The sequence below is a fragment of the Monodelphis domestica genome, chromosome X (genome assembly GCF_027887165.1).
Source record: "Monodelphis domestica isolate mMonDom1 chromosome X, mMonDom1.pri, whole genome shotgun sequence".
In the NCBI taxonomy this organism is placed as follows: Eukaryota; Metazoa; Chordata; class Mammalia; order Didelphimorphia; family Didelphidae; genus Monodelphis; species Monodelphis domestica.
Window position 1 is genome coordinate 58,718,339 of NC_077235.1, and position 23,235 is coordinate 58,741,573.

The 23,235-nt window shown below is 45.0% G+C and overlaps 1 protein-coding gene across 8 annotated transcripts in view; it reads right to left on the minus strand.

Moving 5' to 3' along the window:
• GRIA3 (glutamate ionotropic receptor AMPA type subunit 3) overlaps positions 1-23,235 on the minus strand; it is a 306,481-nt gene that overhangs the window by 205,299 nt on the left and 77,947 nt on the right. For all 8 annotated transcript variants that reach the window (XM_056809190.1, XM_056809189.1, XM_056809187.1 and 5 more), the window contains exon 3: positions 13,682-13,921. In XM_056809190.1, the coding sequence (XP_056665168.1) occupies positions 13,682-13,921 (240 nt within the window). The remainder of the gene's footprint in view (positions 1-13,681; positions 13,922-23,235) is intronic.

Consider the following 23,235-nt stretch of genomic DNA (forward strand, 5'->3'; position numbering starts at 1 on the left):
TGGATCTGTTGCTTACTTGCTGTGTGAGCCTAGGTGAATGCCTTTCCCTCTGCGAACTTCAGTTTCCTGCCCCATCAGTAAAATGGGAATAATAGATTTGTGTATGTCCTCAGGCAGCTAGGAGGCTCAGGAGATAGAGCCCTGGACTTGGCGTTGGGTAGATCTGAGTTCAAATCTGGCCTCAGGTACTTCCTCTGGACAAGTCACTTTATCTCATTTGCCTCAGTTTCCTCATCTGTCAAATGAGCTGGGGGGAGGGGGGGATGGCCACCACTCCAGCATCTTTACCAAGAAAATTCCTTGGACAAAGTCCATGGGATCCTGTAGAGTTGGATATGACTGAATGATAACTAATGATCTACCCCATAGGACTGTGGGGAGAACGTTTCTCCTTGTCTCCTCTTTAGAGTTTTCTGTTCTGACATTCTGGCCCATCCTCCATTCCCTGTTGGTGCCATCCCATTTTCCATTTTAGTGCCTCCTTACCTCCACTCACCAGAATTCGTCATTTCCTTCAAGGCTCACTTTGACTGTGACCCCCTATGGGCAGTCTTTCCCAGAGTCTCTATCCAGTAAAACACTGCCTTCCCCTGCCCCTGCCCTCCAAGGTCAAATGGGACTACTCTTTATTTTGGTTTTCTATCCCCAGGTTTCATGAACATAATTGATCTTTAATAGACACTTAATGAACAGATGCTAATGATAAGAGTTAGCAAGATACAGTGCTTTAAGGTTTACAAAATACTTTACAAATATCATCTCATTGTATTCGTACAATGACCCTAGGAGGTCAGGGTTATTAGTATCCCTATTTTACAGTTGAAGAAACTGAGGCAGATAGAGGTCAAGTGACTTATTCAGGGTCACTTAGTGAGTATTTGAGGCTGGATTAGAACTCAGGACTTCCTGACTTCAGGTTCAATGCTTTCTCTATCCACTGTGCCATGTAGGACTTTGTATATATTAATACATTGGAGAAATGGAAGTTCTTTTTCCCATTTAACAAGCAATCAGCAATGGCTGGCATTGTGCTAGGTGTCAGGGAGAGGGACAGAAACTGGAATTGTGATGATCTGGATATGGGGAGCTCCCAGATGAGGAAACTCCTACTGCAAATGCAGGTCAGCACCTTCTCTATACCATTCAGGCTTAGGGAGCTGCCAGAGTCCTGTGAGGTTAAGTAAACTTGATTGGGTTGCCCAGCCCGTGGGTGCCAGCAGCAGTTCCTGGACTCGGGGGTGGGTGAAAAGACAAGAGCTCGGCCCTGACTTCAGGAGCTGGCTCTCTTGGCTTGCCTCCTGGCACGATCTCTGAGCCCGACTCGGAAGGGAGAAGGCGAGGCAGAGATCCCACTCCAGGAATCAACGCCGGCCCTTGTGGGCGAGAGGGAAATATGGCCATCTGGTAACGATGGTAACGACCTGGTACTCTGTCTGTGAAACCTCTCCTGGCTACTCCTGCCCACATCGAACCAACTGCCCTTCACTGGAAGTCCCAGTGCCACCGTCTACTTAGTGCAGGCTCACTTCCTGGGTTCTAGACCGTTCTCGAATTGTTCTGAAGGCATTCATTCTGTTTTTGTTGCCCAACGGGCGGGTGGGCAGTGCCCACTTCCCTTGTGTGCAGCCAACCCTTAATATGGTGAAGAACCTGCAATAGATGCTTAATAAATGCTTGCTTGCTGGAGCCCTGTGTGTAGGTAAACGCTCAGGCCCTCCGAAGTGGCCTCCCACCATTCTTCCCTTGACCTTGCCACCCCTTCAAGCGAATGGGCTATTCCTTTCCTTTCTTTCATTGTTAAACTTCTCTACTGAGCCATCTATAACCATCTGGCACCTCTAGCCCCTCCCTAACCCCCTCTCATCTGCCTTCTGCCCCTGGTGCTCTTCTGAAATGACTCTCAAAGGTTACTGATGACCCTGGAGACCCCGAATCCAGTGGCCTTTTCTCCATCCGAATTCTTCCTGCCTTTTCGGCTTCATTTGCCACTGGTGATCATGCCTCCTTCTGGCTTCAAACTCTGCTCCCTCAGCTTCAAGTGCTGCCAGCTAAGGCCCACCCCCTCCCAAAGCTGGAGGAGGCCTCAGAGATGAACCCCAAAGTTACCGTCCAGTGGGGGCAACTGTTGGCACTTCCTCCAGACTTATGTAGTAGAGTGATTCTTTTTTAAATCTCAGCTTCTGTCTTAATTAATTCTATGTATAAGGCAGAAGAGCAGTAAGGGCTAGCTAATAGGGGTTAAGTGACTTGCCCAGGGTCACACAGCTGGGAAGTGTCTGAGGCCAGACTGGAGTCTAGGACCTCCCATTTCTAAACCTGGCTCCCAATCCACTGAGCCACCCACAATATTCAATCTACAAGGGGCCTTGTATAACTACTAATATAGAATACTGACTTCAGCTAATCCCTGAAATGAGAAGAGCCATCCATTAGCCGAAGCCTGTTTTAAACTTTAGGATCATCAATGTTGAGCTTGAATGAACCTTAAAGATTATCCAGCCCAACTCCCTCTGTTTATACATAAGGAAAACAAGGCCCAGAGAGTTAAGTGACTTGCCCAAGGTCATGCAGGTCGGAAGAACTAGAAGCAAAATTTGAACCTTTTTGAGTCCAAGTTCAGAATTCTGTGTATCATAGTCTGCCGCTGCTTCTAGAATCTCAGGGCTGGGCCGGTTCTTAGAGGTCACTCCTAAGTCATTGCAAGAATGACCTTCACAGCACCAATGGTGATAGGAGGTCATATGACTCACTCCTTTCTCAGTCAAGCTGTTGTGTACTTGCTCTAGGTATTGGAACAGGCTTTTTTCTCATATTGAGCTAAAACCTCCCTCCCTGTAGTGTTGAGACACTGCTACTAGTTTTCCCCCTCTGGGACCAAGCAGAGTAATCAGCTGTCTCCTATGTGACAGTTTTTTCTCTCCCTCTCCCTCCCTTTCTCTCTCTCTCTGTCTCCCTTTCTCTCTGTCTGTCTTTCTGTCTCTGTCTCTCCACCTCTTTCTCTCCCTCTCTCTCCTTCCTCTCTCTCCCTCTCTCTCCCTTTCTATCCCTCTCTTTGTCTCCCCCTCTTTCTCTCCCTCCTTCTCTCTCTCCCTCTTTCTTTCTCTCTCTCTCCCTCTGTGTCTCTCTGTCTTCCTCTCTATCTGTCTGTCTCTCTCTCACACACACAGAGTCTTTTTTTAGGCTAACAGTTGTTCCTGGTTCCTTTAAGTGCCCCCCATCTAATACAATTTCCAGTTCTCTCCTCATCTTGTTCATTCTCTCTTTTCTTCCTCTCAAAGCAGAAGATATATGAATGCGTCTGACTGGATTATGAATATTTGATTTTAAAAAGTATAGAATAAACTTACTGTGTTACTTTCAAAGTTATTCTGTTTGTTTGTTTCCTTTGATTTTCTTTTGTGCATTTTCCTTCAAATGCTTCAATGACCTGCTTCTTTCTCTGTTTAAACAACATCACTAACTCCTCTTTCTTACCGCCCCTCAGCCCAACAAAACCTTTGTGACAAATCTACAGATTCACGCAAAACCAACCACACACATTGACCATGTCTGAAAAGAACTGCTTCCTTCTGTATCTGAGCTCATCATCTTTCTATAAGGCAGAAGAAAGCATGCTTCCTTTTCAGCGCTTTCAAGCTGGGGTTGATCATTGCATGTCATTGTTGTTGTTTAGATGGTTCTCCAGGTTCCGCTCATTTCACTTTGTATCAGTTCATATAAGTCTTCCCAGTCTTCTCTGAAACTGTCCTCTTGACCATTTCCTATAGTACAATACTATTCCATTAAATCCATACACCGTTCAATCATTCCTCAACTGCTGAGCGCACTCCAGCCTTGAAATCATGGTGCTGGAATTCACCCTAGTCTTTCAGGTGTGGTCTGGCCATAGCAGAGTGCAAGGGGACTCCGGCCTACCTCTGTCTAGACTGGTATCCCACTCTTCCTGCAGCCCAAGATCACATGATTTTCTTAAGCTGCCATATGGCTGCTGACTGCTGAGCATGTTAGCCCACTAACCTCCCCCAGATCTTTCTTTTAATATGAATTGTTTTCTAGTCATACTTCCCCTATTTTGTGCTTGTGAATTTGATTGTTTAAAGCTAAGTTCATCACTTTATGTCTTTCTCGATTACATTTTACCTCCTTTGGGTGGGTCCATTATTCTAGCCTACTTGAGATCATTTTCGAATCGTGATTCTGTCACCCAACATAGCATCATGGGATCATGGAGTTAGAGCATTAGGGACCTCAAAGGCCATCTGTCCCAAGTGCCCTCATTTTTACAGATATAGAAACTGAGGCCTAGGGAGGGAAATGATTTGTCCAAGATCACACATAAAAGCTCTAGAGCTGGAAAAGGCCTCAGAGGCTCTCTAGACCAACTCTCTCATTTTACAGAGGAAGAAGCAGAAGCTCAGGGAGGTGGGGTGACTTGCCCAGGATCACATATATCAGCTATTCCTTCCATTTTGGTTCCATTTTCAGATTGGTTATGCATGTATTCATGTACAAGTTCTTCAAGTGAACAATGAGCTGGACCCAAGGTCATTCAGGCAGGAGACACAGAGCTGGAAAATGGCAGAGTGCTTTGGCTGATTCCCTAGCTGCTCACTGTCCTAGGGGCCCATCTTTTAAGCCCCAATATCCTCCAAGTGAGACACATGAAACACCATGATCTCCGAATTATAATTACAAGTAACCCAAAGGGCACAGCAAGACACACATCACCAATAAATAAACACTTGCATATGAGAAACGAACAAAACCCAACAACAAAGATATGTGGGTTCAGAAAAGAGGGTAAATGGGTCCCAGAAGAAGAATGAGGGAGAAAAGCCACATTAGAACTCCTGAGAGAGCAAAAGGACCTCCCCTGCATTGGGGGGGATTTGCTCTGGAAGGTTACAGAAGGAGATGGGCAAGAATCACTTAAGATGAAAACCATGCATGTGCATGTGGGGTGGTGGGGGTGGGAGTGGGTAGGAGGACTGTGGGACAATTTATGCCTGTAGTTTCGAGATCTGGGATCCATCTTAGTATAGAATTCCATGTTCAATGGAAATAGGTATGAGTGATAACATTTGTATAACCCAGCAGAAGTGCTTATTGGATCCAGGAGGGGGGACGGAAGAGGGGAGGGAAAGAAAATGAAATATGTAAACATGGAAAATCCAATGTTCATTTAACCAAAGTGTCGATTCAGACAGAGGGCAAGATAGAGCCCTTCGGCACGCCTCTGGAGACTTGTTTGGAGGTTGATATTTATTTTAATCTGGCCACGTGACCTGGCCATAGATCTGTAGAGAGGGAGTGCTGTGTGTCCAGGCATATGCCTCATTGCCTCTCCCCAACATTTGGGATTTGATGCCCCACATTTTCAGTTTGTAGTTTGTAAGTAAAGCTTAGATGTTAATACCAATTGCTTAATTTTAGACCAGTTTGGTTGATGAATGGAAAGATTGCCCTTTATGTTTGTATATTAAAGGTTAACCTTAAAGAGTAAAGAAAATTCCCAGAGTGCTGGTGCTAATGAAAAGGATTGTGCACATCTGCCCCCCTGCACCTGTTCTTTCAATTATTGTATTATTCACCTTAACCTCCAAGGCACATTCAGCCATCTTGTCTACAAGAATGTCAGGACAACTGCCACTTTGGCAGCTAGGTGGCACAGTGCATAAAGGACTTGACCTGGATTCAGGAAGACCTGAGTTCAAATTAGGCATCAGACACATACTAGCTGTGTGACCCTGGGTAAGTCCACTTATCTCTCAGCCTCAGTTTCCTGTTCTATAAAATGAAGGGGTTGGACTAGCTGGCTTTTAAGGTCCTTTATAGCTGTAGGTCTAGGATACTTTGTGTGATCCAGGCAATAATTTTCCCTCTCTGGGTCTCAGTTTCCTTTTCTAGAAAAAAATGGCGTTCTTTTCCATTCTTAAATGTATTTAGGGAGCAGCTGAGTGGCTCAGTGGATTGAGAGCCAGACCTGGAGATGGGAGGTCCTGGATTCAAATCTGGCCTGAGATGCTTCCCAGCTGTGTGACCCTGGGAAAAGTCACTTAACCTCCTGCTTTTCTGCCTTAGAACCAATATTGGTTCCAAGACAGAAGGTAAGGGTATAAAAAAGAAAAAACATATTTATTTGTTTGTTACATTTAAATACCCAGTTAACTCCTTGCTTCTCTCCTGTCCTAAGACAAGTTATTCTTTTTTTTAAACCCTTACCTTCCATCTTAGAATCACTACTGTGTATTGGTTCTATGACAGAAGAGTGGTAAGGGTTGGGCAAAGGTGGCGGGGTAAGTCACTTACCCAGGGTCACGCAGCTAGGAAGTGTCTGAGATTAGATTTGAACTCAGGACCTCCCACATCTAGGCCTGGTTTGCAATCCACTGAGCTACCCATCTGCCCCCAAGACAAATTATTCTTAAAGAAACAATGCTCCCAGCTTGCTTTCCAAGGGTTCCCAAATTATTCATCTAATATTACCAGTTGATAATTTCTAAAAACCCCCATTTTTCCATTCTTGAACATCCATACTGAATCTTTCCATTTCTAGTCTTTGGGGAACTTTCTGCTTCTCTGTGATTCCTCCAAAGTCACAGTCAGTGTCCAGCTGCTTCATCAGTACCCAGGAACATGGTTCACCCAGGGCTGAAATTGTAAGCTCAATGACAATAGCTCAGTGCCCACTTACTAGTCCCTCATCTATCTTGAGCTTCAATTGTCTTCACTGTGTTCCTTCTCCCCTCACCAATTTGAAAAACATTTTCTTTGGCCAGAAAAGACAGGAGTTGAGTCATCCTGCATTCCGTCATCTATTAGCATTATACCACCTACTCTCCCCTCACAGGTAGTACGCCTATTCCTTCCTGGTTCTTCTTGCTTGGAACAGAGTGATTCAGCATCTTTTTAGGGTTAATTGCTTTTGGGGCTCTGCTCTGTCTGGGGAAAGTATAAATGCATTGGAGAGTACATGAGAGTTAGAGCAGGAGAGAAACCCTACTACCTGCTGCCTCTCTTCCTCCAGAGGAGTAAATGCCATTCAGGTAACTGGTGCATTGCAGGGGCTTGAGGATGGGGTGGGGGAGGGGGATCTAGTCATTCTGCAGGCCAAAAGGAACAAAGGTAACTTAGCTTGTGGAAGCAGAATTTGGGCCTGGGCAGTTGAAATGGGGGCTGTGCCCCTAATGCCAGTCAGCATATCATATCATATTATCTATATCTATATCTATATATCACAAGATCACTATAGTGGAGGCTTTGGATGTCAAGTCCTACCCCATCATTTGCAAGGTGAGGAAACTGAAGCTCAGAGAGATTGCTTTAGCCAGCTGGATTTTAGCAAAGCCAGGATTCAAACCCAAGTCCTCTATCTCCAGTCCCACTGATCTTTCAAGTAGATGGCATGGTCTGGTTTTGGAGTCAGGAAGAACTGAAGTCACATCCAGCCTCAAGAGCTTAACAGCTATGTGACCTTGGATAAGTCACTAAACCATGATGTGCCTCAGTTTCCTCATATGTAAAATGGTGTTACTAATAGTACCTGCCTCACAGGGTTGTTGGGAGGGTTAAAGGAGATCATATTTATAAAGTGCTTTGCAAAGTTTTTAAGTGCCATATAAATGCACTATTAAAGATGCTGTTGCTAATAATTCTTTTTTAAGTACCAAGTGCCAAGTGTATGGATAACTCATCCCCATTATGGTAAATAATTCAAATCTCACATCTTACTGATGAGAAATGAGAACGCCATGATCATATCCGAAGAAGAGAATGTTTTTCTAAAATCCACAAAGGAAGAGATTTGTTCTTTTGCTGGTGTGTAAATGAAGATGAATAGAATCAGAAGATCATTGGATAGATAGTGGAACAGGACCTTGGAGGCCAACTAGTCCAACCTCTTCCATTTACAGATAAGGGAGATAATGGCCAGACACATTCAATGATTTGCCCAAGGTTACCATTAATTAAGTGGTAGGAGGCAACGTGGTTTGTGGGCAAGAGCGGAGGTTTCTGAGTTTGATTCAGTTACTACCCATGGAACATTGGGCAATTCGCTTCTTTCTCTGGTTGGATTAGTGGCCTCTGAGGTCCCTTCTAGCACTAGATCTATGGCTCCTATGGCCTCTGTGCTTCTGGGTCTCAGTTTTCTTCTAAATGTAGGGACCCTGATAAAGGCCTCGCTTCTCAAATGGAAGTAAGCCAATTTTATAAAAAACAGTGGCCAAAGGATATGAACAGGTAGTTTTCAGATGAAGAAATGAAAGCGAGCTCTAGTCACCTGAAAAATGCTCTAAATCACTGCTGATTAGAGAAGTGCAAATTAAAATAACTCTGAGGTACCACCTCACACCTATCAGATTGCATAACATGCCAGAGAAGGAAAATGATAAATGCTGGAGGAGATGAGGAAATATTGGGACGCTAATGCGCTGTCGCATAAACTAGTCCAACCAATCTGGAGCACAACTTGGAATTACACCTGAATTGCTAAAAAACAAAGCATACCCTTTGATCTAGCAACTCCACTACTAGGTCTGAATCCCAAAGAGATCAAAGAAAAGGGAAAAGAATCTTTTTGTATAAAAATATTTCTAGCAACTCTTTTTTTTGGTAGCAAAGAACTAGAAAGTAAGGAGGTATCGATCAATTGGGGAACGTCTGAACAAGTTGTAGTATATGATTGTAATGTGCCATAAAAAAATGATGAGCAGGATGGTTCCAGAAAAACCTGGGAAGACTTATATGAACTGATGCAGAATCAAGTGAGCAGAACTGGGAGGACACTACATAGTAACAGCAACATTGTATAGATGATCCACTGTGAAAGACTCAGCTAAGGAAAAAGACTTGTATAAAAATATTTATAGCCGTGCTTTTTGTGGTGGCAAAAAATTGGAAAATGAGGGGATGCCCTTCGATTGGGGAATGGCTGAACAAATTGTGGTATCTGGTGGTGATGGAATACTATTGTGCAAAAAGGAATAATAAAGTGGAGGAATTCCATGTGAACTGAAACAACCTCCAGAAATTGATGCAGAGTGAAAGGAGCAGAAGCAGGAAAACCTTATCCACAGAGATGGATACACTATGACACAATCGAATGTAATGGACTTCTCTACTAGCAGCAATACAATGACCCAGGACAATTCTGAGGGACTTATGAGAAAGATGCTATCCACATCCAGAGAAAGAACCGTGGGAGCGGAAACAGAGAAGAAAAACAACTGTTTGATTACATGAGTCAATGGGGATATGATTGGGGTTATAGACTATAAATGATCACCCTAAATTATCAATAAGGAAATAGGTCTTGATCAATGACACATGTAAAACTCAGTGGAATTGTGCATCAACTAAGGGGGGAGAGTGGAGGGGAGGGAAAGGGCATGAATCATTTAACCATGGAAAAATATTCTAAATTAATTAAATAACATTTTTCAATTAAAAAAATAAAAGAGAAAGAAAGACTTGGCTACTCTGATCAAGGCAACACTCCAAGACAGTTCTGAAGTATCCAGGATGAAAAATACTCTCCAACTCCCAAGACAGAACTGATGCAGACTCTGGATGCAGACTCAGGCATAATTTTTAAAAATTTCTTTGTCTTTCTTGTTCTATTTTGCAACATGTCTAGCATGGAGATGTTTTGCATGATCTCATATGCATCATCAAAATCAAATTGCTTGCCTTTTCAAGGAGTGGGGAGGGGTGGAAGGGAGAGAGAGATTTTGGAACTCAAACATTTAAAAAATGTATACATAATTAGGAAATATTTAATGAAGTAAATAAAAATAATTTAAAAAACCAAATGGAAGGACCGTGGATAGATGATCTCTAAGATCCCCTTCAGCTTTAAATCCTGTAATCTCATTTAGGGGCAGAATGAAGATTCAAACACAAATCTTTATCCTTTCTCAAAGTCCTGTGCTCCTTCCACGATCCAATCACTTCATCTCCAAGATCACTGACTCCAAGAGGTCAAGGATACCTTCCAATCTGAGTGGGATGGGAGAAAGCTCCCTCTTAAGGAAAATACCTTTGAAACCCAAGTGTCTTTCCCTTGCTAAGCTGGAAGTCTTCCAATAAACAGAGAGGCGTCTCCTTTGCCTGGCATGCCAGCCGTAAAGGGTGACGGTATTTATTAATAGTAGCTATAGTCTAATCTGCTGCGCTGTCCCACCGTGGCGAGACCGATTTCCCCGGTAACTAATCTGCAGCACTGGAGTGGCCCATTTAATGGCTTGTGATTTTTTCTCCCGGATAGTCAGCCCATCCCCAGGAACAAGCCACCAAGCTAATAACCTTTGTGGGAGAAGAAGTGTTTAAATGAGAATTTATTTCAACAGCTGACAACAAATTGCTCAGTACTTGCTCTTTTTATGCCTCAAAGCAGTCAAGGATGTGTCGGGCAAAGTATTCAAAAATATGACAGCTCTGGTATTTTCCTCTTCAATGAAATTCTCATTACAGACATATGTACGGCCTTTTCTTCACAAGCCAGTCCAAACAGCCATTCAGCACTCTGTACGGGCTCTGGGGTGTTCTCTGATTTGAAGACTCATCACAATAGATTAGGCAAACTGCAGAAACTACCAAATGTCTCAGCTACTGTCAACCTCCATTATTGCTGCTCAGACAGGGGGATTTTGTGTCTGTCTCACAGAGGATAATGTACTCCCTGGGCCCAGCTCATTTACGCAGATAGAAAAAGGAACCAGAGTCCAAACAAGGCCCCAAACTGAGTGGGGCTGAACTTTTCTTGTCCCATCTGTTGTGCATTTATTAAATGCCTACTATGTGCAAAGTCCTTTGCAAGGTCCTGGGTGAACAAAGTCAAAAAAGGACACATACTCTGTGCTCGATTCCACTGGATTCATCCTGATCATTATCATGTCCTTGAATCTGGGCTCGAGGGGGGAAAATGGAAGACAGAGAGCTCTGGTACTTTGCCCCCTTTCTGAGGCAACATGTGCTTGGGATGGAAGATCTAGAGCTCGAAGGCCCGAAGACACCATTGAGGCCAGGTTGCTCAATTGACATAGAGAGAAATTGAGGCCCTAAAGAGAATGGACTTGCTCAAGGTCACACAGCTATAAAGTCATCTTCACACAGGTGATCAATGAAGCTAGCGGGATGGAGGAAGACCGGCAGAAAGCGAGCAGGGCAGAGGACTGTGCCTTGGCAAAAAAACACAGACACTGGACATCGGTTTGGACTTTACCTGAGACCCTCACAATGAGGAAGTTACGGGTGCTTGTCAGGATAAAAGAGGCATGTTGGAACTGAAAGGGAATTTGGAGATCATCTAGGATCCTAGATCTAGAGCCAGAAGGTCCCTCAGAGGTTTAGATCTAGTTCAAGTCCCCAAAATGAGGCCTAAGAGGTCAAGTCACCTCCCCAACATCACAAAAGCAGCATCCTTTGCCTCCAGAACCTATACTGTGCTGGCTAGGTTCTCCTGACTAAAAATCCACCATCCCTTCCACCATACCCCAATGTCTCACTATTTAAAAATAGGGAAAACCAGCCCCAAGAGGGTCAACGATTTAGCGAGAGAAAAAAACCTATAGGAAATTGAGGCCCAGAGGGTTTGTGTGACTTGGCCTAAGGTCAAATAGGAAGGGACAGAGTTAAGATTTGAACTCAGTTCCTATGTGCCTAAACCTTGAGCTGGAAAGGCCCTGAGGGGCCGTGAAATCCAGCCCTTCATTTTATAAGAGGGAAATGAGGCCCTGGGAGAGGTACAAAGACTTGCCCAGGACCACACACAGGCAATAAACATGTGAGGTGAATTTGAATGACAAATTCTCTCCACTCCTTGCCACCGCTCTACCTTTGCAACCTCTCATCACTTTCTCTCTGAATTATCCATTCTGAACAAACAAAACTAAACTACTTTGCCTCCAGTGCATGTCCTGTGATCTCTTCAGCCTCCCTGCCTTTGCTTATGCCTTTCCCTCCACCTCGAATGTCCTTCCTCTCTCTCTTCGCCCAGCGTATCCCTATCCATCCTTTACACTGAGGTGCCACCTTCTCCAGGGAGCCTCCTCTGATTACCCTGAGTCAGTCCCCCTTGGACAGACTCCTAGCACTCTTTCCCTGTTCCACTCACATGAATTTATCATGAAACATTGTATATGATAGTGATCTATGCTGGTGCCTTACCTCCCATGCCCCCACTAGACTCTGTGTGCTCCCTACACGGTCCATGTCCTACCTCCTTTTGCTAATGGCTTTGGATGCTGCCCAGGCTCAAGTGGTGTTGGGTGACTGACCAAGGTGAACATTTGGTTGCAGACCAGTCCTTCCATTTTAGAGGTTCTCTCTGCATGGTATCTCTTCAACATATCGCCTCAGTACCAATTAGGAAAATCTCCCCAAAGCATCATTCGCATCATGTGTTCTCTCCCAGATTTCTCTCTCCTCCTTGCCTACTCTAGGAAAACCTAGTATGGATTAAGAAGAAAAGCCCTGAGCTGGGAGACCCTAGGTCTGGCTCCATGTCTCAGCTTAGCCATTAACCAGCAGTACCATCATGAGCTATTGCTTAGGCTCGGCCTGTCTTTGTTCCCCATCCTTGCCTATGAAATTCTTACCCAGCTCAGATGCTACCTCTTCCAGGAAGCCTTCCTTGATTGCTCTAGTCAGTGATGATCTCAAGTTCCATCTCCATCCTCTAGCGGACTGTATAAAATTATCATTTTGTACTTAAGAATACCAGAAAATATTGCACGTTATCTTTTTTTGAGTCGCATTCCCCTCCAAGCAGGGACCTGTGTCATCTAACACAACCTGGCACAACTCCCTGCATACAAATTGCGGGATCAAATGTTTCTTGAATTTCCAATGGATGGCTAAGATCCTAGTTCTGTGCCTAGTACAGAGAAAGGGCTTAATAAATGCTGGGTTTTCGAATGATTCTCAGAGCCTTAGTTTCTTCAGCTGTCAAATGAGGAGAGTAACATTTGCTTTCCTCACCAAGGAATTAACCTTCCACACCCCAAATAAAGCAAACATTCTTATGGCCCAAGGCTCTCTCCACCTTGGACTGAATAAACTCTTTTGGGTGCTCATTTTGTATCAAATAATCAGTTGAGTAAAATACTTTTTTTAGATGAGGTACTCAGATGTTTCCTTTTTTACTGATACCACCAGTGGTGCCCTCCTCCCTTCTGGGTTGCTCGTTTATATATCTTGGATGAAGTTGGAGTTAAGAATTCTATTCCTTCCAGTGATAGGGAGGACCATCAGGCCTTTCTATCTGCTTAGCCACTGTATCCCAAGAGCCTCTAGGCCTTACCTTCTCCCCTGTGTCTACACCCTGCAGTTGCCTAGCATAGTCATCTGATCTAGTTATATAACCTACATAATCAGGGATACAGAGCCCTGGGCCTTGCCATCTGCCTCACTGATGCACCCTTAGGACTGTTGCACCTTTCCAACTGTCCAGCAGACAAACTTTTAAAAAATGTGTTGTATCCTTCAATTAGAGTGTGAGCTCCTTGAGAGTTCTCTTAATTTTTCTATTTGTATCTTGAGACTTAGCACAGTAGTAGATGGCCCACAGGAAATACTTAATAATTTTTAATTAATTAATTAATTAATTCATTGATTCATTGATTCATTCATTTATTCATTTACTGGTTGAGAGAAGAAGGAACTGTATGCCACCACTTACCTCTTTCAGTGTCATACAGGTACACAAACTTCTCCCACTTGTAGTGGCTCAGCAGATTCAAGATGGCGCCCTTCAGTGCTGGCCGCATCTGGATGACAAACTGCACATCAGCATCAGTGGGGAAGCTGGGTGTGACAAAGGATGTGTGCAGAGCTCCACAGAAGGAGGTCAGGGTGTTCATTGACATCTGGTCATAGAATCCAAAGATGGCATACACCCCTCTGGAGAACTGGGAGCAGACTGTAATGGAAGAAAGAGAGAAACCTTTCAGTAACCCCTCACTTATGGAGTGGGGAAAATCCATTTTGAGAGTTCTTGGAGCTGAATTAGAGTTCCAGCTCTGACACCAACTGTATGCTCCATGGTCCATCACTGAATCCCGATGAGTCTCAGTTTTAGCACCTTGGCTGTCATGGTAGAGTACATAGAGTATTAGACTTGGAAGATCTGTGTTTGAATCCAAGTTCCAACACTAACAGTTGTTTGTGTGTGTCCCTGGGTAGATCATTTTTCTTCTCTCTATCCCCTAATAAATAACCCAAGGTGAATACCGCCTACTTCTCCTCTCTTTGAAAGGCTTTGTAAAGCACAGTACTCTCAGGAGGACATTGTTTAGACTCTGAGCATTGACTGGACTGAAAGGACAATGTCAAATCACAGGCTTCAAAAGAGAGGCAATAACCAACCAAAGTTTTTATAAAGCTCAGAACAAGGGAATGACCAGCCCCTCCATGCTCCAGACCTTTGCCTGGTCTCTTTCCACATAAGAAAGTATCAAAATATCCCCCATCTCTTGTCCTATCCTCTTAGGCAGTTGCTCCTACCAGATGTCAACATGGCCTACTGGGTTCATGAACTAAGCCAGTCCCTGATCACGTGATTCTGCCTTCCAGGTAACAGAAGCATTTTAAAGGCATGAAAACACATCGATAGATGGAAGGATTGGGAGATTTTTAGACTGAAGAAGAGAAGACTCAAGGAAGGGTTTGATACCTGTGTTTGAGTATTTGAAAGGCTGCCATATTAGAAGAAGGACTAGATTAATTCTACTTGACCCCAGAGGGTAGAACCTAAAGCAATGGGGGAGTGTTTCAGAGAAGCAAGCTTAGGCTTCAAAACACAGCCCCCAACCATCCTAACAACTGGAGCTGCCCCAGAGTGGTCTGGGTTGTCTGGACAGGTGACAGGCTCTCCCTCCTGGAAGGTCTTAGAATGGAGATTGGATGAGCCCTTGTTAGCTGCCTTAGAGGGGAGATGCTTGTTCAGCTGTTCATCCCTTTCAACTCCGAGATTGTTTGATAGAGAATCTTAGATTCAGAGAACATCTAAGCCAAACCCTTCGTTATCCAGAGGAAGAAGTTAAAGCCCATGTCAGGGAAGGGACTTGCCCAAGGTTTCCAGGTCTAGAGCTGAAAGGGATCCTAGTGGGTCTAGACCAATCCTCTTATTTTACCGAAAAGGAAACTTAGGTCCAGGGAGGGGAAGGCACTTGCTCAAGGTCACACAGTAATTATCAGAGGTAGGATTGGTACTCAGGTCCTCTAACTCCTGAGTTAACTCTTTACCCTCTCCCCCATGCTGCTGCTTCCTTGGGTTCTCAATGAATGGTTCTTCTAGTGGAAATCTTGGGCACCAAGATAGGCTTATTAGAGTTGTTTTGGGGGAACAGAGAGATACTTTGGGTGTCCCTTCCCATCCCATTATGTTGGGAACTGCTTGCCCAACCCAGGTAGGGGGCTAGGTCTCTTCTAGGGGTGACAGATCCTGCTTCGCCAGTGGGGCTAATGGGGGCCCCGCAATGACCAATGCCACTCTCTCCTTCCTGGGTCCCTCCACTGTCTCCTAGCAATCCTGTCCTGTCGCTGATAACACTATAATTTAATTACCATCTTCGGGTTCATTTCCTGGCACACAGTTTTGCTTTCGGGAGCACACTGCCTCTTCACAGTCTAAATGGTTATTTTTGCAATTACATGGTATAGAGCTAAGCTGTGCCAAAGGAAATGCTGCTTATCAGAATCAGAGTCTGCTCAAAGGGAGCAGTGAGCAAATGCAGGCATTAACCTGGCGAAACATGGCTTGTTCCTGGGGGGAGCATTATTTTTTTCTATGAGCCACATAACATTGTGGGAGGGACCCCACATCCAGTCTAACCTTCTTCAGAGTAGACACTCCATTTACAATTCCCCCAATTACCCCGAGTTGTCATCTAACCTTTGCCCGAAGACCTACAGAGACAAGGGACTCATTGCCCTATGAGGTAGCCCATCGCATTGTTGGGACTCTTTCCTTCTTAGGGACTTGTTCCTCATGCGTAGTTAACCAAAATTTCAATTCCTTATCATTTCTGGTTTCTGGGATCAAGTAGCCTAATTTCATTCTCTTTTCCTCCTGTCTGATCCTTGAAGACATCTATCATAAGGAGTTTGGTATATGTAAAGAGCATTAGATTTGGAGAAAGAGGACATAGATTTATTAAGTACCTACTATGTGCCAGGCTCAGTGCTAGGCACTGAACATATAAATTCAATAAGCCCTACTTCCAAGGGCTTCACATTTTGATGGGGGAGAATCTTGGTTTTGTCATTTGCCATAAGCCCTTGGGTAATTTGCTTCTCCTACTTGGGCCTCAGTTTCCTTATCTCTAAAATGAGACGTGTAGCCTAGAACCATAGGATCATAGGAATGTAGATATATAGCTAGAAGGTCCCCAGAGGCCATCTATCATTACCCCATTCCTTTTACAGATGAAGAAACTGAGGCCCAGAGAGGGGAAGGGACTCTCTCCAAGTCAACCTAGGTTGACTAGTTACAAGGGACAAAAATTGACAAGATATTTTATAGCTCTAATTTAGACAAATCCATGTGTTTCCTAAACCTTCCCTTATCCTTGGTAAATACCCCCAGTTCTTTTGAGCTAAGGAATTATCCTGGTCCTAGTTTCTCAGCATCCTTTATCCAGTTTTGGCAATGGGGAGAGATGCATAATAATGCAGTGGGATAGGTGGGGTGAGGGTGGTCCTTCAAACTCCCTTGGTATACAAAAGCATCAGACTGGGAGTGAAGGGCTCTGGATTCAAGGACTAGCTCAGTCACTAGCTAACTGTGCCTGAATTTGTTTCTTCTTTTTCTTGAAAAATAGGATAATACAACTTGTACTATCTCCTTCACTGGGCTGTGATTTAGAGAAAATGAGGTAATACTCATAAAAACACTTTGGGAAGAATTAAAAGTAGTGAATAAACCCAAGGTAGGACCATTACCCATTGTAATAATGACAATAAAGGACTCAATAAACCTAATTGGGGTCACCAAAGTCAGTCGTTTCCTTTTCCACCATAGTCTTGATGGATCTTTATCCATAAACCATTAGAGTCCAGAATCCCTGGATTCAAACTCTAGCTCTGCCATTTACTAGCTGTGTGACCCCATCTTTGGGCCACAGCCTTCCCATCTGTCCTTTCTGATTCCACAATCCTCTGATCTTAAATCACCATGATCCTCATCTTGATTTACAAGTCACCTGCCATGGGATTTGGGAGGACATTGAAAAGGTCATTGAATACATGTCCCAGTCCTTTTAAATGAGATTTATCCAAAGCTGGCCAGGGAGGGAGCTGCTTCATAGATCCACGTTCCTTTGCACCAACTCTACAGCTTTCCATGGACAGACGGAGCTGGAGGAAATGGTGCCATGTGGTAATAAGCTGGGCAACACAATCTGGCATCAAGTAGAGGGTTGCAAAGTAACAATGTGGTCTCTAGGCTTCCAAGCAAACAATGTCAAAGTGAACAAACGTGTTAGGTTTGTTGTCAGTGGGGCCAAAAGAGCTTTATGTTCTGTGTGCCAAGGAAGCCCACCTCTTCTATTCAGTGGAAGAAGGAGTCATCATTGACAGGTGCTCATCCAACCACTACTTAACCAGCTCGAGTCAAGGGGAAGTCTCTCCCTCCTGAAACTGCCCATTCCATTATTGGACAGTTCCAATGGCTAGAAAATCCTTCCTTCTCCTGACCTAAAATATGTCTCCTTCTGACTCCTACCCAAGGTCCCAGTTCTATCCTCTAGAAAAGCTGCATAGAAGAAGCCTTATTCCTAATCTCTAGAACTATTTAAAGACAGCGACCGTGTCTCTCTACATCTCCACTTCAAGCTAAACAAACATCAAGAGTTCTTTCCACTGTTGCAATAGGGAATGGTTTTGAAGCCTCTCACTGACTCGGTTGCCTTATACTCCAGCTTTTCAATATCTTCTAAACCTGAATCCAGAATCCAGATGAAGTCTGACCAGGGTAGAGGATAGTGAGAGGCTAAGGCTGTGTGAGTTCCTTAGCCGTTGAACCAAAGAGTGCAGTGTGCTGAAGTTTTAGAGAACTCAGGACACTACATCTGGAGTCAAGAAGACATGAAGTAAAATCAAGCCTTACATACTTACTAGCTGTGTGACCCTGAATAAGTTACTTGACTTCTTCTCTGCCTCAGTTTCCTCATCTGTACAATGGGGCTAATAATGGCACCTACTTCTCAGAATTGTAAAGATCAAATGAGATGATGTTTGTAGAATGATTTGCAAACGTTAACATGTAACAAAATACTACTTGATATTATTGCTAATAATAGTCAAAATTCAGTTGGCTTTTCACATTAACAGATGGGAAGGCTCTGGCCCAAAGATGGGGGGGCCCTTGCCCAAGGTCACACAGTTAGTAAATGGCAGAGCTAGAGATTGAATCCAGAGATTCTGCACTCAAATGGTTTATGGATTAAAGATCCATCAAGTCTATGGCGGAAAAGGAAACGACTGACTTGGGTGACCCCAATTAGGTTTTTTACCCTAGCCATACTAGACCAACACTATGCTTGTACAGTTAATTTCTTGGACCCACATGTAGGACTTTATATTAATCTCGATTACCATTCACTTCTTTATATCTGGCCTATTATTCTAGGAGAGTTTGGATGTTGGCTCTGTAGCCCAACAGGTTAGCTTTCTTTACCAACTTGGCTTTAACTGGAACAAGTCAGTAAGAGTGCCAGCTGTGCCTTCATCGGTGATAAAAGCATCCCACAGTCCAGAGCTCCTTGTGGTGGGCATGGCCTTCCCTTAGTAACCTTCTTCCAGGTTGATTTGGACACATTAATCACCGCACTTTGAATAGGGGAATTTAATGGACTAAGAATCCATGAAACGATATAATTAGTTCGAACATTCCCAATGGAAGAGTTCTTCAAAGCCCACTCCAGGATGGGACACAAGGCAATAAAGGAATAGTCCCCTCTTCACTTGTGTTCACGTTAGTGCTTTAGACTGCCATGCTTACTTCCTCGTGACCTTGGGCACTTAATTTCTTTGTCCTCCATTTGGTCCCCTGTAGAACGCAGGGGGGTGGATTGGAAATACCTTTGAAGTCCCTTCCAGCTCACCATCCTGCGATGCAAAATTCTCCTTTCAGCAGTCCTCTCCTGCCTCCTACACTGCTTTGTTCTGAGTTGAGAGTGGGGAAGTGGGAGAGTGAAGAAGTGAGGGGGAAGAGGAAGGGAGGAGAGGGAAGAGAAGGAAACGGGGGGAAAGAGGTGAATGGAGGAAGGGGAAGAGAGGAGAGGGAATGGGAAGGAGGGGAAAGGAGGCGAGAGAGGGAAGGATCCTGGATTCAAACTCCATCTCTGACATCTGCTAGCTATGTGACCATGAGTGAATCACCTAACCTTGCTGGGCCTGTTCTTGCAACTGCAAAATGGGGATAATAAGCCTAGTGGTACCTATGACAACGTTAAGTAAAGGGCTTTGCATAAATGCTTAAAATGCTATAGAAACGTGGGCTCTGATTTCAGTAGGCTGTTGAATTCTGTCTGGATTGAGTACAGATCAGGATGGCTTTGGGGGCAGGCCAGCCCTGCCTGTAGAACAAGCAGAGTGATGGTGTGCCCATACAGAAACCTGGGTTGAGATCCCAGGCTCTGGTGCCACATGACCTTGCAGAAGTCACCTTCCCCCCTCCACCTTGTGCCTCTGTCCCCATCTGTAAAATGAAAGGGGTTGGAATAGATGACTTCTGAGGTCCCTTTTAGCCTGAGGGACTTAGGTTCGAGGATTCACCAGAAATGAGTCCTGGGAGTGGTCTGTGATGAGCCATCTCCGGTCAGCTTTGCTCTCATAGTGTGTTCCCCATTTCTGTGTACCTGGAGTCTCTGCAGGGAATGGCAATTGACAAACAGGAAGCCGACACTTCCAGGATGCCAGGGGAAAGGAAATGATCCCTGCTCTCAAGTAGTTCCCATTCTCCCCCTGGAGATAACATGTATCTACAGCAGGAGAGATGGTATAAATATGAACGGAATAAATAGAAGGCAGTTCCCCTCAGTGAGAAGATGGAGGGGTGGAGAATTGGTCTGAGCAGGGCCTGAGCCCATCTTGACTAGCCTCCTGATTTTACAGGGGGGAAAACTGAGGCCCACATGGGGGAAGCTACTTGTCCAAGGTCATATAGCAGATAAGTCTAATAGTGACACAGATATCCTGCCTCCCTGTGTAGCTGCTGAGGGAGGAGGCTCAGGGAAGCAGGATCCTGCCTGGGGCAGAGGACATGCCTCCTGGGAGGAGGGTGCTCAGTGGGTGCCCCAGGGGCAATTTGAGCAGTTGGAAAGCCTGGGTTGCCAGGCACTGCAGAAACTCAGTGGGTGGCAGGCGGGTGGGAGAGGAGGAGGCAGCAGCAGCAGCGCTGAAGACAAGCTTCACCTACTTCCCTGGCAGCCCAGAACAGGCTGTGCTCTCCAGCAGCCCTTCTGGGCCCGGCCATATCTATTTCTGGCCAGAACTGGGCTTCCTTGCACATCAAACCATTCTGGGATGCTTCTCTTTGCCTTGGTATGCTCAGGGCTCACCCCAATGGCCCCCTACTGTGGGCCTGAAGCGGGGGGCTAAGAATTCTACCCCTAAAATAGGCTTTTGGCCACCACCTCCTCCAACCCCCTTGTTGGCTACAAGAAGGAAATGGAGACCCAGAGTGGGGAAGAACATGATAAAGGTAACACAGCAAGCTAGGAGCAGAGCCCAGATACTGGCCCCAGTGGTCTTTGACTCCCAAATCAGGAATTTGCACAGAAGAATGTAACTTATATAATATGGATACAACTGTAGAAACTAGGAGAAATCCACAGGCTTCTAGATCTTCAACTAGAAGGGACCTCTTTTAGTTCGACCTCCACATTTTACAAAAGAGGAAACTGAGGCACAGGGAAGGGCAATGACTTGGCCAAGGCCAAAGGGAATAGGATCCTGGATGCAGAGCTGGAGGGGGCCATGGAGGGGATCTGGTTTCTGCACTTCCCTCACCTCATTTTACACAGGAAAATGAAACCCAGACAGGATACAGGGGTTATGCCTCACTCAAGGTCACGAATTCGAACCAAGGTCTTTTCACTTCAGAGCCAAGTGCTCTTTCCACTGGACCACACTGCTGCCACAGCCTCCTCCCCCTCCTCCCGTCTTCCTCCTTTGCTTTCCCCCCTCCCTCTGATCTCTCTTTGTGTCTCTTCCCCTTCCCTCCCTCCTTTTTGCTGTCTCTCCCTGCACATCAGTTTAACTCTCCCATGTTTCTTCCTGGTAGAACTGCCTGCCTACTGTAGTGTCTCCAATTCTTCTGGTACAGCACATTTAAGGGCTGGGAATGTTCTTGATGACACTGTCACTGCTTCCTCGATGCCCTCCCCTGATGGATGTCTCCTCCTGGCCTGGAGGTGACCTTGGGCTCTCCGAGAGCTCCGCCAGCAGAGCGGCAAGCAAAGAGAGCAGGTTCTACCCTGACGGAGAGGCTTCTGGAGTAGCCAAGCTCAGCCTCAGAGAATTGCTTCATTTTGGTCACAGCATCATCCCTGGCGGCTCGGATCTGTTTCCATGGGGGCAAGAGCCCCACCAAGGAACACACAGCCAAGTATTAATGGTGCTTCCCCCTCAGTTATCTGGAATGCTTCCCCACCCCACTTTGGCCAAGGCCATGTGTCTACTCTAGGGCAGCCCAATGAGTACAAGAATTATGATAATGGACATTTCTAGAGAACTTTCCAATTTGCGAATGCTTCACATATATCATCTCATTTGAACCTCAGAACAGCCCTACGAGGCTGATATTACCCCATTTTACAGACAAGGAAATTGAGGCCCAGGAAGGTGTCGTAATCCAAACTTAGCACATCCACTGGGCTGTGCTGCCTATCTAGGGCCAAGGATTCTCTTTTATGTCCTGGACTCCTTATAATTGTCCTTAAGAGCACTAAATAAAACACAGAAGATTACAGAGGAAATCCATTGTTATTGAAATACACAAAATACTTTTAACTGACCAATGGTTCCTATGGTCTGTTGGGTACAGGTGACCACTCTCAGCCCTCCTTAAAGGTCTGTTCTTACTCTACTTATCTGAACTTACTTACAATGACTTCCCTGTGAGAGTACTCTATTCCAACCAGTCCCATCTACTTCTTTTTCCCCACCTTTGCACCTTTGTTCAGGTTGCTTTCCCTTTCTGGGATGTTCTTTGGCTCCATCCTAGCTGTGTGACCCTAGGTAAATAATTTAACCCTTCAGCTTAGTGGATTGAGAGCAAGGCCTAGAGATTGGAGGTCCTGGGTTCAAATCTGGACCCAGACACTTCCCAGCTGGGTGACCCTGGGCAAGTCACTTAACCCCCATTGCCTAGACCTTACCATTCTTTTTGCCTTGGAACCAGTATTGACTCTAAAGTGGAGGGTAAGGGTTTAAAAAATCATTTAACCCTTGAAGGCCTCAGATTCCAGTGAGGGGATTGGACTGGATGACCGCTAAGGTTCTTTCTAGCTGTAGATGGAGGGTTCTATGATTTGCAGAAAGATAGGACATATACTCTTGTTTCTGAGAGATTCCACTCTAATAAAGGGGAAGGATGGAGTGACAAGTATTCATGGAAATGATGCAAGGCAAAGAGAAATGCCAAGAAGGGGTCCTGGCCCAGTGCTTTGAGAAACCTGAGGTAAGAAGTCTCACTTTCCCCTCCTTGTAGTGGTGGAGGTGGGGTGAGGAATAGTGAAGGGGGAAGACTGGGAATTACAGAGGAAAATTGAATGACAAAGTCTTTCCTCTAACAATTAACTCCTCATGGCTGGTACTGTACCAAGGGTATTTGTGACTTATAACAACAAAGAGCTCCTCGAACAGATCTGAGCCTAAAGAGACCTTACTTAGAGGCTCCCTAATCCGATCCCCTCTTTTTCTAGAGAGGGAAACTGAAGCTGGGGGAGGACAAAGGACTTGCCTAAGGTCACACCTAGCTACAAAGGAGCAGAGTTGGGACTAGAACTTAGCCTATTATCATAGAATGTTAGATCTGGAAGAGACTTCGGAGACCATCTAGTCCAAACTCCTCATCGTCTAGAGGAGTGAGCCAAGGCCCAGAGTGGGGAAGCCAACTTGCCCAAGGTCATACAGCAAATCAGTGGCAGAAGGGAGATGAGAACCTTTGACTTGTGATTCCCCAAGTTAAGAAGCCTGGACTCAAATTCTCTTCCCGGCACTTTCGAG